General features: G+C 42.9%; 1 protein-coding gene across 1 annotated transcript in view; it reads left to right on the forward strand.

Annotated features, from left to right (window-relative positions):
• Positions 1-278: 278 nt before the first annotated feature.
• Positions 279-16,965, forward strand: part of NDUFA12 (NADH:ubiquinone oxidoreductase subunit A12) — a 35,900-nt gene continuing 19,213 nt past the window's right edge. The window contains exons 1-2 of the mRNA XM_074941897.1: positions 279-785; positions 15,268-15,350. Coding sequence (XP_074797998.1) covers positions 697-785; positions 15,268-15,350 — 172 coding nt within the window. The 5' untranslated portion in view covers positions 279-696. The remainder of the gene's footprint in view (positions 786-15,267; positions 15,351-16,965) is intronic.

Raw genomic sequence — 16,965 nt, forward strand, 5'->3', positions numbered from 1 at the left:
CGTGTCAGTCTGTATCCGCAAAAAGAACAGGAGGACGTGTGGCACCTTAGAGACTAACCAATTTATTTGAGCATAAGCTTTCGTGAGCTACAGCTCACTGCATGCATCCGAGGAAGTGAGCTGTAGCTCACGAAAGCTTACGCTCAAATACATTGGTCGGTCTCTAAGGTGCCACAAGTCCTCCTGTTCTTGTTATCAATCCTAGGGGCTGCAAAGTGGAAAAAGCTCCGGGCGGGGTTTCGGTGACGGCAGACCTGGAAGCCCGGGGCAAACGCAGCCCCACAGCGGGCTGGCTGCGGATGGATAAAGCACGGCCTGAGCGCGGAGATGAAGCTAGGGCCTGATACAAACACTAACGTGAGCAGCGAGAGGCCTCTACACTTCCCCGCAGCGGGCTCCCCGATCGGCCAGCGCTGACGGACGGGAGGACGTAAGCCCGTGGCACCGGACTGGCTGCCCAAGAGCGCTGCCGGCGCCGGACCGCTAGTTAACGGGCAGCGCGCCTGAGTCGCCGCCAGGGTAGCCCCGGCCCCAGTCCCGCCGGGCGGGGTCAGGGGGGCGCGCTCCCCTCAGCCGCCGGCCCGGCTACATAGGACCTGAGGGGGGCGGCAGGCGGCGCTGCCTCTCCCTGCCGGAAACCAGGTCGCCCGGAACTGTCGGTCGCGGCTGCGCCCAGGCCCAGGGGCGGCCGCCAAGATGGCGGAGTACGTGCGGGTGCTGAGGCGGGCGCTGCAGCAGCTCGGGGGTCATGGCGGCCTCCGTGGCGCCCTCTGGCAGCTGCTCAGGTACGAAGCGCCCCTTCCTTCCGCCCCCCCCCCCCCGTGTCTGGGGCCGGCTAGTGACACCCCTGGGAACGGGAGTGACCTTGGGGCGGGGAGCCCTCGACCTCTGGTGCCCGGGGAGCGGGGCTGTCCCAGCCCTTCGGGGGGACTGGAGCGTCCCCGGGCCGCGGCGGGGGCTCGTCTGTCTGGGGAGGTGCCTGCTGTGCTGGGGGCGGGGGGGTTACTCGCTTTGGCTTCAGGCGCTCCCCGCCCCCAGGGAGCCCCGTGGAGTGGCGTTTGGGGGCTTGTTATCGAGCAGCCTTGAGGTACCTTCTTCCCCCTCCCTTAGCCTGGGCGAGTAACTCCTTTGGACTGGTAAATGAACTATCCTGGTGAGGGAGGGTAAGCGAGGTCTGTGTTGGTGCTGCTTTGTGGTGCTTCCTGCCTTGAGTGCCCTATTTTCGTGCCTAGGTGACTACTGAGGTCCCTTCCAGTCCTACACTTCTTTGGCTATGTCTAAGCAACAGCTTATGTCATCATAACTTATGTTGCCCAGGGGGATGATTATAAATCATCCCCCCCCCCCCCCCCGAGTGACAAATGCTATACCGACATAAGCGCCAGTGTGGACATAGCCATAGAAGTGTAGGACTGGAAGGGACCTCAGTAGGTCCTCTAGGCAGGAAAACAGGGCACTCAAGGCATACTCTTGTAAGCTTCAAGATAGGGTCCATTAGAGTCAATTGTTTTCTGTTGGGCATAACCGAGAACATTTTATTTCTTCATGTGACTTCATAGAGCGCACTGCTGTAAGAGTTGTCACATGGCCACAGCACCTTTTAAACAGTAGTTGATAGATAGCAAGTGTGCACGATTCCCTTGAACCCAACATTTCACAGACCTAGGCTATAAAATACTTTGAAACAATTTTTAAAAGGCCTAACAGACATTCCCAAGTGGGAGCCTACTGATTTTCACAACTTGAATTTGGTAACAAAACTAATAGGAAGTTCCTATTAGCCCTTGGGGTCTTGCTTTCTGTAGCACCTCTTAACACTACTCATTTCTGGTAGCCATTACCACAGCCAACATGATCAGAGAAAGGGTTCTGACAGCCAACCTACCTTATACAATATTCTATAATGTTCAGGCCTCCAGCTTTCTGACTTGAATTGTATTTTTCTTAAAGGTTATCACTGTCTTCCTTCAAAAGCCCCAGAGCCTTAAACATCCTGGGTGTTTTTAGCTACTATTAAGACAGGACTAAGCTGTTTAGAAAGGCCAGAAATGATTTGTGGCTTTTGGAGACGTCTATGTGTCCAGCCATTGCAGCTCAAAGATGAAGTGGAGAAATGATGCATTCGCTGCTGAGTACCTATTTGGTGTTTTTGTGCCTGAATATCTTAGGACTCCTTCAGCTAGGGGAATGACAGTCAATGGCATGCATCTGAAATGTCCCTTTATCTAAAATCTGTTGGCCTCCTATGTGGGATTTGGTTCCTATCTTCATGGATCATTATTTTCTTGATATTGCACCAAGAGCACAGTAATTGCTGTTGAACTAGTACGGGTCATCAGAGAAGGTGTGAGGATCTGTGGGGCTAGAACTTGGGACTGTTGGTCCCTGAGTGACAGCTGCATCCAGTCAATGGGCTGTGAGGCTTGTGGGATCAAGCTCCACTAGATGTCATGCCCACAGATGTTCCCTGATTGGCTCAGGCGTGCTATTCAAGGTCTTGAGGAAACACCTGCAGGCTATCTGTTCAACTAGGCAGATCCATGTTTTGCTTCTGCAAATGGACCCTGCTGTGCATTCCTGATACCTTGCCTTAGTCCTGGTTTTTGGCCCCAGCCCCGATCCTGAAACCTGGTCCTGCTTTTGATTCCTGGTCCCCTGCTCTGCTCCTGACTCCTTGCCCTGACTCTATTCCATTAACCCTATTTCAGCTGACTCACTTGGCTCCGACCAGTGCAGCTCATTGACCTCAACTCCAACCTGATCCTATGGTGTGACACTGGAACAGCTTGTTGTTTTTTGCCTTGATCCTCTAGACTGAATTTGGACCATGTCCCCTCTATCCCAGGCCCCAGCCTTGACCCGTGCCCTGTAGCTGGGGTCCTGACAGATGGTCACTATTAGCTGGTGATCTATAGCAGGGCTCTGTGGAGGCAATGCCATGAACGAGAAAATTGGATGATTCGCCCTCACTGAGCTACTGTGATGCTCCTCCTCCCTTCCTCTTTCTGGAAACAATCTTTAAATACGGATTCTGGAGGTGGAGAGGAACTAAGTCAATTAGAAGGGGTACCCCATACTTGCAGGCTGTTGCTCTACAAAGGTTGCAATGATGCCTGGCTGTGCCCTCCACTTCTACAGTGTTGTCTCCATGAACGCAGTATATTCAGTGAACAGGGAAGTTGTGGAGATAGTCTTTTTGAGCTAAAGGTGAAAAGTATTGGAAAATTACTTCTAAGCTCCATGTTACCTAAAATAGATTTTCCGTGCAGTGACAGAGGTAATTATCTTCAGAGTAAAATAATCATGCTTGTTTCAAAGTATTATGAATCTTGTTTGAATGTTCATGAAGGGCTTTGAGAACTTCATCTGAAAGGCACTATATTCTTTATTAGTATTTGTATGTTAATCTTTTTAATAGGATCAGTTTCAGAATCCATTCTTATTGACAAAATGTATTTCAAACTGTAGTTTTCCTATAATATTTTTCATTATTGAAAATAACACATGCTGGGTACTATCAGTATACTAATAAGGACCTGGATTGGATCATATAAATGGACTAAAATTAGCGGAGAGCATACAGTGTTTTCCTGATACAGGATGAGGAAACTTGTAACTGTTTTCTTTCATTTCCAACATTGTATCTTTGCTGGGTTTCATATTATTCATAGATTTTTATGACCAGAAGGGACCTTTAAATCATCTAGTGTTTCCTTCTTTGTAACACTGGTGATAGAATTTCATCCAGTTACTCCTCTATTGAGCCCAATAGTTTGTGTTTGACTAAAGTGTATCTTTCAGAAAGGCATCCAGGCAAACGTCAGGAGATAGAGAATCCACCACTTCCTTCAGTAGTTTGAGCCAATGATTAATCAACCTCACTGTTAAAAATTTGTGCCTTACTTATAATTTGAATTTGTCTGGCTTCAGCTTCCAGCCATCAGTTCTTGCTGTGCCTTACTCTGCTAGATTAGAGAGGTCTTTAGTACGGTGAAGGTAACTGTACTCCATAATTAAGTAACCCCTCGATCATCTTCTTGGTAAACTAAGTAGATTGAGCTTGTGGAGAATGTGGTGAATTAATGTTATTTTACATGTGGGGTTGTGCAAAGTAAAACCTGTGGTTGGACATGAGATGGGGTCTTAACATCTGAGGACTCCCTGTAAAGATCCGTTTGGATACCAGGAGCCATCCAGTAGAAGGAGAGTTGGGGCTTGCCAGCTAAAAGAGTGATTTTCTGGGACCTAGCTGAAGGTGCCAGGAATGGATTCTCAGGATACCAGACAGTAGTCCATCAGGGACTGTAGGCGTCCAGGCTATCAGGAAGGTGGGATTGAGACCAAATTCAGAGGACGTAGGTTCCAGCAGTTTCTGAGAAAGAAATCTGAACTCGGATCTGTAGTAAGACTTTCCTGTGCTTGAGAGAGTAAAAAGGGAACCTCTAGATGAACAGCAAATGAGTTCCTTCGTGAGTTTAATTAGAAGTAACAAAGTAAGAGTTTGCTAACCAAGTTTGGAGTGGAGCTGTAGTGACTGGTTTTTCCTGCAGTGGCCTTCAAAGAGCACCTAGGGACAGAGTCCTTGCAGTAAGGAAGCAGAGCGAGGGAGCCTTCCAAGTGCAAAGGCTGGTGATGGCAGCAGTTATAGATTCCAAGGCCAGAAGAGACCATTATGATGATGTAGTCTGACCTCCTGTGTAACACAGGCCATAGAACTTCCACAAAATAATTCCTAGAGCAGATCTTTTAGAAAAACATTCAATCTTGATTTAAAAATTGTCATGATAGAGAGTCCATCATGACCCTTGGTAAATTGTTCCAATGATTAATTACTCTCCCTGCTAAACATTTACATCCTATTTCCAATCTAAATTTTTTCTAGCTTCAACTTCCAGCCACTGGATCATGTTACACCTTTCTCTGCTAGGTTGAAAACTCCATTATTAAATATTTGTTCCCCATGTAGATACTGATAGACGGTAATCAAGTTATCCCTTAACCTTCTTTGTTAAGCTTAATAGATTGAGCTCTTTGAGTTTATCACCATAAATCATGTTTTCTAACCCTTTAATCATTCTTGTATACTTCTCTGAACCCTCTCCAATTTATCAACATCCTTCTAGAATTCTGGGCACCAGAACTGGACACAGTATCCCGGCAGCATTTGTACCAGTGCCAAATATAGAGGTAAAATAACCTCTCTGCTCTTACTCAAGATTTTCCTGTTTATGCATCCCAGGAGCACCTTAGCTCTTTTGGCCACAACATCACACTGGGAGCTCAGTTCAGTTTATTGTCCACCACGACCTCCAATTCTCTTTCAGAGCCTTGCTTCTCAGCTTAGAGTCCCCCATCATATAAGTATGGCCTACATTCTTTGTTCCTAGATGTATACATTTATATTTAGCTGTATTAAAACACACATTGTTTCCCTACACCCAGTTTACCAAGTAATCCAGATTGCTGTGAATCAGTGAGTTGTCCTCTTCATTATTTACCACTCCCCCAATTTTTGTGTTTTCTGCAAACTTTATCAGTGGTGACTTTTTCTTCCCATGTTATTTTAAAATAGTGTAGGACCAAGGACCGATCCCTCCCAGACCCACTGGAAATACATCTGGTTGATGATGATTCCCCATTTGTAATCACATTCTGAGACCTATCAGTTAGCCAGTTTTTATCATGCTGCACATTAAATGGATTAATTTTATATCATTCTAGTTTTGTAATCAAAATGTTGGGCGGTACCAAGTCAAAGTATATTATGTCAACACTATTACCTCTTCTTCTACCAAACTTGTTATCTCATTTTAAAAAAATCAATTAGTTTGACAGGATTTATTTTCCATAAACCCATGTTGATTTGTATTAATTTCATTACCTTCCTTTAATTCTTTAGTAATTGAGTCCCATATGAGCCACTCCATTATCTTGCCCAGGATCAATGTCAGACTGACAGGCCTAGAATTACGTAGGTCATCCCATTTACCATTTTAAAAAATTGGCACAACATTAGCTTTCTTCCAGTCTTTTGGAACTTCCCCAGTGTTCCATGACTTACTGAAAATCAACATGAACTGTCCAGCGAGCTCCTGAGCTAGCTCTTGGATGCAATTTATCTGGACCCGCTGATTTAAAAATGCACAACTTCAGAAGCTTCTGTTTAACATCTTCCAGAAATACTAGTGGAATGAAAAGTGTTATCATCATCATATAATGAGACCTTATCCTCTGTTTTTCCCCCAATACAGAACAGAAATATTTATTGAACACTTCTGCCTATTCTGAAGTATTATTGATAATTCTACCATTTTTATCTAGCAATGTACAAATACCATTGTCAGGACTTTTTGTTCCTAATATACTTTAAAAAACCTCCTTTTTATTGTCCTTAATGCTGTTGGCCATAGATTTCTCCTTGTGCCTCATTGCTTCCCTTATCAGTTTTCTACGGTTCCTAACTTCTGACTTATATTCATTTTGTTATTTATGTATCTATAAAAATTTGCCATTTGGCTCATAATTGTTTTCAGCTTTGTGAAATTAGCCCTGTTAAAGCACCAAGTATATATATTGCAGATCTGGACTTGATTCTGCTTGCACATTATAAATGTGATCAAGTCATGATCACTGGTACCTAACCACCATTAATTTTTAGTTCTGTGAACAGTTCCTCTTTGTCTGTTAAGACAAGATATAATAAAGAATTCCCACATGTTGGCTGCAACACTTTTTAAATTAGGAAATTGTCCTCCATAATGTTTAGAAATTTCAAGGATGTTTTAGTATTGGCAGCATGAGACTACCAGCATATATCACTCAAACTGAAGTCCTCCATGGTCACATGTTTTTTTTCCCCCCTCTGCACATTATAGACAGCAACTAGTACCCCAACTTTTGCTTTATCAGTTAGGACATTGATCCATAAGCATACATGATAATTTTCTTCCGAGTTATCAGTGACTCAGAAACAGATAACGCCATTTTTGACAGAGTCCCCCTCCCTGGCCCATTTTGCTCACTTGAGCCTTCCTAAATAGGTTATAACAATTGATTTTAACATTCCAGTCATGCAGATCATCCCACCACGTTTCAGTAACACCAACTACATCAAATTTATTTTCATAAATGAGCAATTGCAATTCCTTTTGTTTGTTACCCAGGCTCCTAGTATCGGTGTATAGGTAATTAAAGAATTTCTTCTTTACATGTTCTTGAGCATCTTGATTCAATTTGTTTTCAACATCTCGATTTTGTGCTGAGTGCTCATATCTTCCCTCTTTTTACCCTTCCCTTTTGTTATTAGTTTAACCCCCTTCTGACTACTCTAGCCAGCCTGTTCCCAAGGAGGTTGGTTCCCCTTCTACTGAGATGGAGGCTGTCCAAAATGATACAGACCTCTCTCCTCATAGAAGGCAGATGAATGTTCCACAAAACCAAAAACTCCACCTTACACCACTTACCTAGCCAGTACATCACTTTCTGAATCTTTTCTCTTCCTTCACTAGTGGGACAGGAAGGATCTCAGAGGCGATTACTTGGACGTTCTTTCTCAACGTTCCTTGAAGTAATCTGTTATCTGAGCCCAGGCTGTAGGAAACCTGGGGGCTGTGACAGAGCTTTTTAAGTCTCTCATTTTAAGGCATTTTTTCTAGCCCTTGAATCACTTTTCTGGCTCTACACTGCACCCTCTCAAATGTTTCAGCAATTTTTTAAAAATGTGAACACCAGAATTGTACACAGTATTCTAGTAATCGATATCACCAGTGCCATATACAGAGGAAAAATCACCACCCTACTCCCATTTATACATCCTGTTGAATTGCTTATCCACTATGACCTTTTAATCCTTTTCAGAGTTGCTGCTTTCCAGGATGTAGTCCTTCATTCTGTCTGTGTGGCCTGCATTCTTTGATCGTAGGTGTATGTCCTGGCATTTGGCTCCATTAAAATGCATTTTGTTTAAATGGGTCCAGCTTAACAAGAGATCCAACTCACTCTGTATGACTGCTCTGTCCTTCTCATTTTTCACGTTGAGGTTCACAGCTCTATTACAACAGAAAGAAAAGGAGTACTTGTGGCACCTTAGAGACTAACAAATTTATTTGAGCATAAGCTTTTGTGAGCTACAGCTCACTTCATCAGATGCATCACGAAAGCTTATGCTCAAATAAATTCCTTAGTCTCTAAGGTGCTACAAGCACTCCTTTTCTTTTTGCGGATACAGACTAACACGGCTGCTACTCTGAAACCTATTACAACTGGTAGTTCAGCCTGCCTGCAGCTTGGGGCAGAACTAGACCTGTCCGTTACTGGCAGGAGAGGACTGCCCCACTCCCTGAAGTTCCCTCCAGTTTTTCTGCTTTCATAGCTGCAGCTGGCTCAAGCAGGACTCCCTGCTGCAGGGCTTTTTGTGAGGGGAGTGAAGCTAGAAGGTCAGCACACCAGATGGAAGATCGTGCCTGAATCCTGGTAGTCCCCGCCTAAGACTGTGGAGCTTAGCAACCTCCTTTGTTTTCCCCCTCCAATTCCTTGTGAGCCATGGATGGAGACCACTGGACACAGCATAGATGCTGACAATGCCAGAAAGTGCAGAATGATGTCTTTGGGCCTAGGTCCCTCCTGCTCCTACCACTACAAGGGTCTGCCTTTCTGCACACGGATCTCTACTCATATTCCAAGCTAAGACCGCCAGGAGAAACAGACCTATCTGGCCTATGTGAATTCTCTATGCAATAGAGAGGCGTAGACCTTCTAGGGAGCCCATTCTGGAGCCCCAGGCCAGGGAGAGCCAAGTGGGGAGACTAATAAGCCCAGCCTCTTTGAGGATGGGATCGCTAACCACCATTCTGAAAATATTTCTAATCTCAGAGTCCAATTTTGCTCCCCCTCTGAAGCATGATTAGGGGGACAAATTTCCAAAAGCAAAATAAAATCTGTGCTGTTTCCCCTGCTCTCCTTCACTGTTTGCAGCAGGGCAGATAAGTGCAGAAAAGACTAGGCCATAGACGTGCTGATTCCTCTAGATGTGCATACGCACACCACCACAAAGAGAAGCCTTCCTCCTTCAGGGAGGAAGGTTAGCAGTCCTAATCAAGTCAGAGAATCAAATAGTAAAATATTGTTTAATAAACAAACCTGCGGATAGATTCTTTCAGGCAGAAGTTGTCTCTGGAAACCAGTAAATAACACGCCTAATGGCTTCTCTGTGTCAGGACATAGGATATGAGGTGGTGAATGGCAGCTCTCAGGACAAGAAAAAAATATGAGAAGAAAGCAGAAATTGAATTTATGCCTCTCTGGCTCTGGTCTCAGGCCTGATTAACCCGCCATTCGATCTTTGGATGCCTCTGTGTCACAGGGGAGGTCTGCTATTGCAAGATTAGTCCTCCAACAAGTTTAAAATGTATACTTGGAGGAAGATTCAGAGTCACAGCCGTGTTAGTCTGTATTCGCAAAAAGAAAAGGAGTACTTGTGGCACCTTAGAGACTAACCAATTTATTTGAGCATGAGCTTTCGTGAGCTACAGCTCACTTCATCGGATGCTCAAATAAATTGGTTAGTCTCTAAGGTGCCACAAGTACTCCTTTTCTACTTGGAGGAAGTTATTCTTACATAACCTAAAAGAAAAGTCAACAAATAACTTAGTCTACTGGCTGGTGCAAAGTCCATAGTTACTTACCATATATAACTAGTAAAATAATAGTTTTGATGCCCCTGGGAGGGCTTTATTGTTGGTGTGTAAGAATACCCAAACAGGTCAAATCTCTGTAGTATAATGTTCTCAGCATGTTAAAGAAAAAGATTTTATACAAATCCCAGCATTGAATACTTCAAGTCATCAACCTTACTAAAACCCCACTAAATCATAGAGCATGACTTTAGAACCTCCTTCTTCTTCTTGCAGCACTACCCAGAAGGAACCTTTGCATGAGGTGGTGGTACACTTCCTATCCATTAGAGTAGGCCTTCTAATGGCTACTATCTCCAGTCAGACACGTTGTTGTTGGTTTTTTAATTTGAAGTTGGAAGCTTTTTCTGATGAGACCCAATATTGTATTTTTAATTCAGGTAGTTATTACACCTTAGTAATGAGGAGAAGATAAATATATTTATACATAATTTTGGATATCCACATTTTAAGGTGCCTTTGTACCCTTGGAGACACGTTGCTATAAAAATGCTATTGAAATTGATCTGTGGACCTTAGCATAAAAAATAGGAAACTTTAATCCGTGCTTACCTTAAAATTTCCTTTCTTTGAGTAATAAGATCCACAGATCAAGCCAACTTGCAGACAAAATGGATCATCAGAACAGAGATGGAAATTGACATCCAAAGACCTGGGTTTGTTGACAGGTGGAATTTACCATCCCCTGAAGTAGAAGAAATTTTTCCCCCCCTCAAAGTATATTTAACACAATTTTTAATTGGGGGAAAGTAGATTTGAATTATTCTGATTGTGAAAATTATCTCAACTGGAGGAAGCTTCAGAGGCAGGGCATTCCCCTTGCTAATAACTGACAGGTCGTCTTCTGCCACCAAGCTGCAAACAGGCTGAAGAACTGATTGTAACAGATTTGTGGATATTATTACTTCAAGAAAGGAATCTTTCATGTAAGCACAGATACATTTTCCTATTTTGTGTGTGTATTAAAAAAGCTATTTTTTTCATCCTAATCCTGGGCTCTTCATAGAAGCATAACCTTAAATTTAAAGTATTAATTGATAGAGCAGGGGCGGGGAAACTTTTTGGCCTGAGGGCCGCATTGGGTTTCTGAAATTGTATGGAGGGCTGGTTAGGGGAGGTTGTCTCTCCTCAAACAGCCAGGCATGGCCCATCCCTCGCCCCCTGACTGCCCCCCTGGGACTCCTGCTCCATCCACCCCTCCTGCTCCCTGTCCCCTGACTGCCCCCCTGGGACTCCTGCCCCCATTCAGTCCCCCTGTTCACTGCCCTCTGACCACCCCCCCCAAACTCCCCTACCCTCTATCCAACCCCCCCTTCCCCCTTACCGCACTGCCTGGAGCACCAGTGGCTGGCAGTCGTGCTGCACAGCACAGAGCACCAGGTCAGGCTTGGCTCTGCAGCTGCGCTGCCCCAGGAGCTCACAGCCCCGCCGCCAAGAGCATTGCGCCAGCGGCGCAGTGAGCTGATGCTGCAGAGGGAGGGGCCGGGGGCTAGCCTCCTGGGCCAGGAGCTCAGGGTCCAGGCAGGAGGGTCCCGCGGGCCGGATGTGGCCTGCGGGCCGTAGTTTGCCCACGTCTGTGATAGAGGCAGGCATTTAAATAGGTATTTTAGTCTGGTAAATTTGGTTCAGTTGTCTTGTAAAGCTTTCTGGAGAATATAGAAGGTGGCGTACTTTGAACAGACATAGTTTTATGCAATTAAATGTTTCCTAACACTGAGTTTAGCAAACAACCCCCAACTGTTGGACATTGTTTCGACATAGACCCTGTGCTATAGAAAAATCCATTTGCCTATTTCTGACATTCTTACAGCATATTTTTATCCATCTGGTCCAAATATTAGATAGCTAAATCAAAGGTGTAAATCTAGAATATTGGAAACAAAAATTGTATCATGAAATTTTTCTCTTCTATGAACAAAAGACTGAACTTTGTCAGGTGAAATATTTCTAAAGATTTTTGAGGCAATTCAATACCAGTTAAAAGAATGAAGCTGCTTCAGCATATATCCCGTGTGTCTGATTCTTGGTGATGCCTCATTAGCGTGTGGTGCTTTATAGCCTATAAACATAAACGCTTTCTTGTGTGATTCTTTTTAGCAGCATTCAAAGAAAAGGGGAAACTAAAAATGTTCAGTTTATGGGGAATGGTACGTCATCACTGCACGTGGGAAAACACATCATGGTATACATCTATTAAACATGGAGTTTGTTCCTTCTGGCTATGCCTGATCTGTTGAACTCTAAATGCCATTTTAGATATTGTCTCACTGCAATTTTAAGTTTTTGATGATATTACATGTAATAAAATGAGTTTACTATTTTTAACCCAAAATTACTCCTTTCCACTCAGCAGTTTAGTTGTATATTTCTATAATCTACCTGCTGATTTAAAAAAAAAAAAAAATTCTTACCAGACTCCCGAATCTCACTGTTCTGCTAAATAAAATGCAGGAAGTTCCTTAAAGTGATACCGTCCGTTTAAAAGCACACTTCAGTCTGAAATTTTATTTCCTTTTATTTACAAGCATCACCTAAAACAGCTATAACAGAAAGCTTTGTTTGTGAATAAACTCTCAGATAGCACTGTACTAAGCTCAACACAGTTTCTTTGAATTTGCTAATTTAATCTGGTTAATTTTTTAACCTACTATATCAATCCTTCCATAGTCCTTCAGTGTCAGCAACTACAACACAAAGCAAAATGACTGCATTCCACAACTCATTGAGAACAAAGTTTCGTATAAATCAAAACATTGCATCTATATAAATAGATACTCTAAAAATCTTAAAATGAAAATTAGGTCCCTTGAAATGTCACAAGATTAAATTGAAACTCTAACAGTGGATCTCCCTAATGGCAACTCCTGGCAGTCCTAGTAATGAATTGTATTAAACCTTTGGGATCCCTTTTTCACTGACTCTGCCATACAAGTTTTCTCACTTCCTGGACAACACAGACTTCCAAGTATGTCAGATAGTAACTATTGCCATCTTGGAATGGGCAAGAAACTTTTAGACACAAAAATGAAATTGTCCCTTTAACCTGGGTTTAAAGTTTTTAAGGACCCAATTCTGCCCTCTCAGTTGAAGAGAAGGCTGAATAGGCTTGTGGCAATTACAACAAAAGTTAGTAATTGTAGCCCAGACTAATCCCAGATGTAATTCCACATAAATCAATTCATTCTTATGTGTATGGAAAAAAAAATTCTAGTGAACCTGTTCTGAAGATTTTCTTGTGTTAAAGGTGTGAAGTTTTTCAACAAAGTTATGGAAAAGGTGATAGTCACCATGTTTTCACATGTTCTGGAACAATACTGTAAATGTGAAGATGGGACAAAACCCAATAATTAAACCATTTAACAGCAGTTGGGTGTACCTAATTCTGACAGTCATTGTCAGCAACAGTGCATTTTCCTACTGTGAATGGTTCCATAGAGGCTAAGACTGTTTTCAAGGCAGGACAGTGACAGAGATGGGACTAGAGTTTAGGATTTTTGGCTCCCAGGTTTATGCTTGGTGCACTAGAACTCACTGTTTCCATGATGGAACACATCAAGTTAGTTTGCTGCTAGTCATTCTTAACATGATACAAAATTATCTCTGTTTTAACACATAACTAAATAAACAATTAAAAGTAGGTTTCAGAGTAGCAGCCGTGTTAGTCTGTATTCGAAAAAAGAAAAGGAGTACTAGTGGCACCTTAGAGACTAACGAATTTATTTGAGCATAAGCTTTCATGAGCTACAGCTGACTTCATTGGATGCATCCGATGAAGTGAGCTGTAGCTCACGAAGGCTTATGCTCAAATAAATTCGTTAGTCTCTAAGGTGCCACTAGTACTCCTTTTCTTTTTAATTAAAAGTAGATGCACTTTCCTAAAACCAGGTCATATCATTTAACTATAGAATATAAATCACTTGGAAGCCAGCTACTTGCCATTGCAATTTATATCATACCTTTAACTTTTCCCCCACCATTTTACATTTCGCTGTATGTTGCCATGTGATTAAAGACTATACATAGACCTACAGCACAGACTTCTGCTACTTGAGGTACCAGACTAACTGATAACAGTAGTCAGGTTGTCTTCCTCTATGTGGGGAAGACAGTAGGGCAAGTTGAAGCAGACATTTTTCCAGTGGATTTCACAGCTATTTGCTGGCAGCAGAAAAATTTTTAATCTTGGGGTCTGTTCCACGTTCTGAGGGGAGTGGTCCCTAGTGGTTACAGACATACTTGGACACCCCCTTCCTCCCCCCGCACATAGACACTTCTGCTGCTGGTCCCTCCAGCCTGTGTTGTCTTGATACCTCCTTCACCCTTGATACCCCTACACAGGCCTGGTTCTAGTTTTTTCTGTATTCCAGTCAGGCTGTTGTCTCCTCCTTGCTGCCTCGGTACCAGCCCTGGAGAGCATCTCCCTGTTCTCAGTTTCTGTGCCTGTCACCGTAATGGCTCCTGGCTGCAGGAAGCATTTACCTGGAAAGTTCTGCTCAGCCTTGGGCTGAAGCATACTCCAAACAAATGGAATATTTGTAGAATTTAGCTGCCAAAGTCTAGAAAGTCTCTACTGAACATGTGTGAACTTAAGATTTTTCGGAGGCTTACAACTTAACCAAATTTGGGTGAATATTCACTAGTATGGCAGAAGGCATATCCCTGCTAAATGTCAAGTCCCTGCTCCAAAGCATAGAGCTTCTCAATTAAACATCTGAGGGTTTTTTTGAAATTGGGAAAATCCTATTTTTCCATAATCCTTCTGAGAAATGCCTGAGCTGTTTTTGCTGAATTTTTCAAAAACATTCTGTAAGGCAGACTACCTGCTTTGAAAACATCAGCCCAAAGGGTTAGTTTGGCAAAGTTGTAAGCCACTGAGAACTGGGTCTTATAATGGAAAGTGTCAGGCAGCCATAACTGTAAGTGACTGTAGTAAAGAGGAAATAATCACTGAAGGCATGTTCCAAACTATTTAACTCATGTTTGTGATTTTGATCTGAACAGTATGCAAGCCCTACATTCAGTTAAGTATTACAATACTGGTAAAATGTACTGTACTTGATGAGATATGAAACCAACGTCTTGGCCAGTTGTGGCTATTAAAGATCCTGTGGTATTTTTCATAAGACATGGGAAATGAACCCTGGTGTCTTAACTATATTCAAACTCCGCTACAACCCTTACAGCTTCAGGTAGATACAGTATTTTTCATGTCCTCCTAAAATGTTGTGTAGTATTGCTCTTTGCTGTGTAACAGTGGCTTTGTGTCAGAGTTGGCTGCACTCTAATGGATGGTAAAGTCCTGCAAAACCTTACCTGTGACTCTTCCTGTGGAAGTCAGTGGGATTATTCCTATGGTTAAAGACTACTCATGAAATAGACTACAGGCCAGATCCTGCAAACCGTCAGTTTGAGTTGCTGATGTGCTTTGGGATCCTTTAATTTTAAAGGTATTTCACTGTATAAATGCGTGTTCTAAATTCACCTAATTGTAAACTATTTTTGCTGTATTCTAATAAAAGATAATGTGTTTTGTAATTTCTTCCAATTGAAGTGATTGTGTCTTGGGAATTCACAGGGTCAACGATTTGAAGATAGGTGCCCTAGTAGGTGTTGACAAATATGGAAACAAATACTATGAAGACAAAAAGTATTTTTTTGGTAAGTATACTAAACTGAATATCCTAGTAACTTCATATAGTTTATCTAGATTCTGCTGGTGAAATGGAAATGAAATACATTGCATGGTTTCCTTATGCATGATTTGTATGTATTTTTGATACCGCTCCCCCTAATTCAAACACTTCGCAAAGAAGTTGAAGCCAGCATCATAATGGGCAGATTTAAGCTAATTGGAGTACTTAACTGTGAGTTTCCATTGATTTAAAATGATTAGGTTTCTTATTTAATCTTAATTGTGAACGTCATGTCTTTTTAATGGTGTTTTCCCACTAACTACAGCATTCCCTTAAGAATTTTTATCCTTAAGATACTGATAGATATGCTCTCAACTTTGACTTCTCATTAACCTTTAAGAAAAAAAAATTGGTTTGGGAATTTTTTATTTAAAAATAGTCATAATTTAGGATTGTGGAAAGGTGAAGTTTAGGGAGGCATTCTCCTTTCCTGATCATTTCTCTGAGATCTGCAGAAGGAGACCCAGGTGCCTGTGCACCTCCTCAGATCCCTCCTAAGAAAGGAAGCCTATCTTTTGGGAACCTTTTGGAGAGGCGTAGGAGTTAGGGCTCTGCTTAGGTAAGGTACATCAATACCCTGGTGAATCTTAGGAGGTTTGTGGGTGGGAAGGTCAAAATCCACCTCTTGCAAGCATCAGTCTCCTAAACACCCAGGAGGTTTCTGGAGCCTCCTTGAATGCAAACACTCCAATTGTCTTCCCATGCACAGCCTTGGTAGGATCCTCTTCCCCAAAGAAGCTAAAATAGGCTTTTTTTAGGACTTATCTGCACATTGAGGTTTTTGGGAGTGAAGTGGCTTTTGATGAGCTTCCTAAGGGTTTCAGATGGCTTTCTGGCTTTAGGAGGCCCACAAGAAGGGGGGCAAATGCCGTCTGTCATCTTCCCCACAATTCCAGCCCATTGCTCTGAGAGCCTCCCTAAGCAGTAGCTAGCTTAGTCTCATGATGGTTGGGTTCCCTTTTTGTGTATCGTAGATGTACAGGAGTGTGTGTAGGTTTGTCTACAGTAGAGTTCTTGAATTGGTGCCAGTTAGCTTGTTAGCTAATGTGTTTGTAAAGTGTCCTGACATTTACCAACACTTGTTCTAAGTGCAAGTTGTCAATCACCCATGGTAAACCATCAGTTAATTTGAGTTAAAAACTCTAGTGTAGACAATTAGCAACCCCTCATTTGCCAGCAAAGAGTTGCCATTATCTAGCAGTTGCAGATAAGTGAATGGCCAGTTTGTGGAGCTGCAGCCAGGGAAGAAAGCGCTGGGGTGTGCCTTCGCTGGCTGCAGCCCTGCAAACTTGCCTGTATGAAGTTAGTAGAAGGGAGTAGTGCTGCAGCCCAGATGCTGGGGCTTTCTACAGGGAGTGGAGACACTGAGGTCCCACAGAGCTGCACAATACTGCTCCCTGTGCTCACCAGGATTTGGGGCTCAGCACATCCCTGCGCTATCTGCCTTGAGTGCAGCCCAGTGAGCACAGGGAGAGTTACCATGAGGCTCCAGCATTTAATAGATTAATATACATCTATATTAATCCCAGAACATGTGTCCATAATGGTAAATAATCTGTTTATTAGCAAAAATAAGCAAA

Source organism: Natator depressus, chromosome 1 (assembly GCF_965152275.1).
Source record: "Natator depressus isolate rNatDep1 chromosome 1, rNatDep2.hap1, whole genome shotgun sequence".
Lineage (NCBI taxonomy): Eukaryota > Metazoa > Chordata > Testudines > Cheloniidae > Natator > Natator depressus.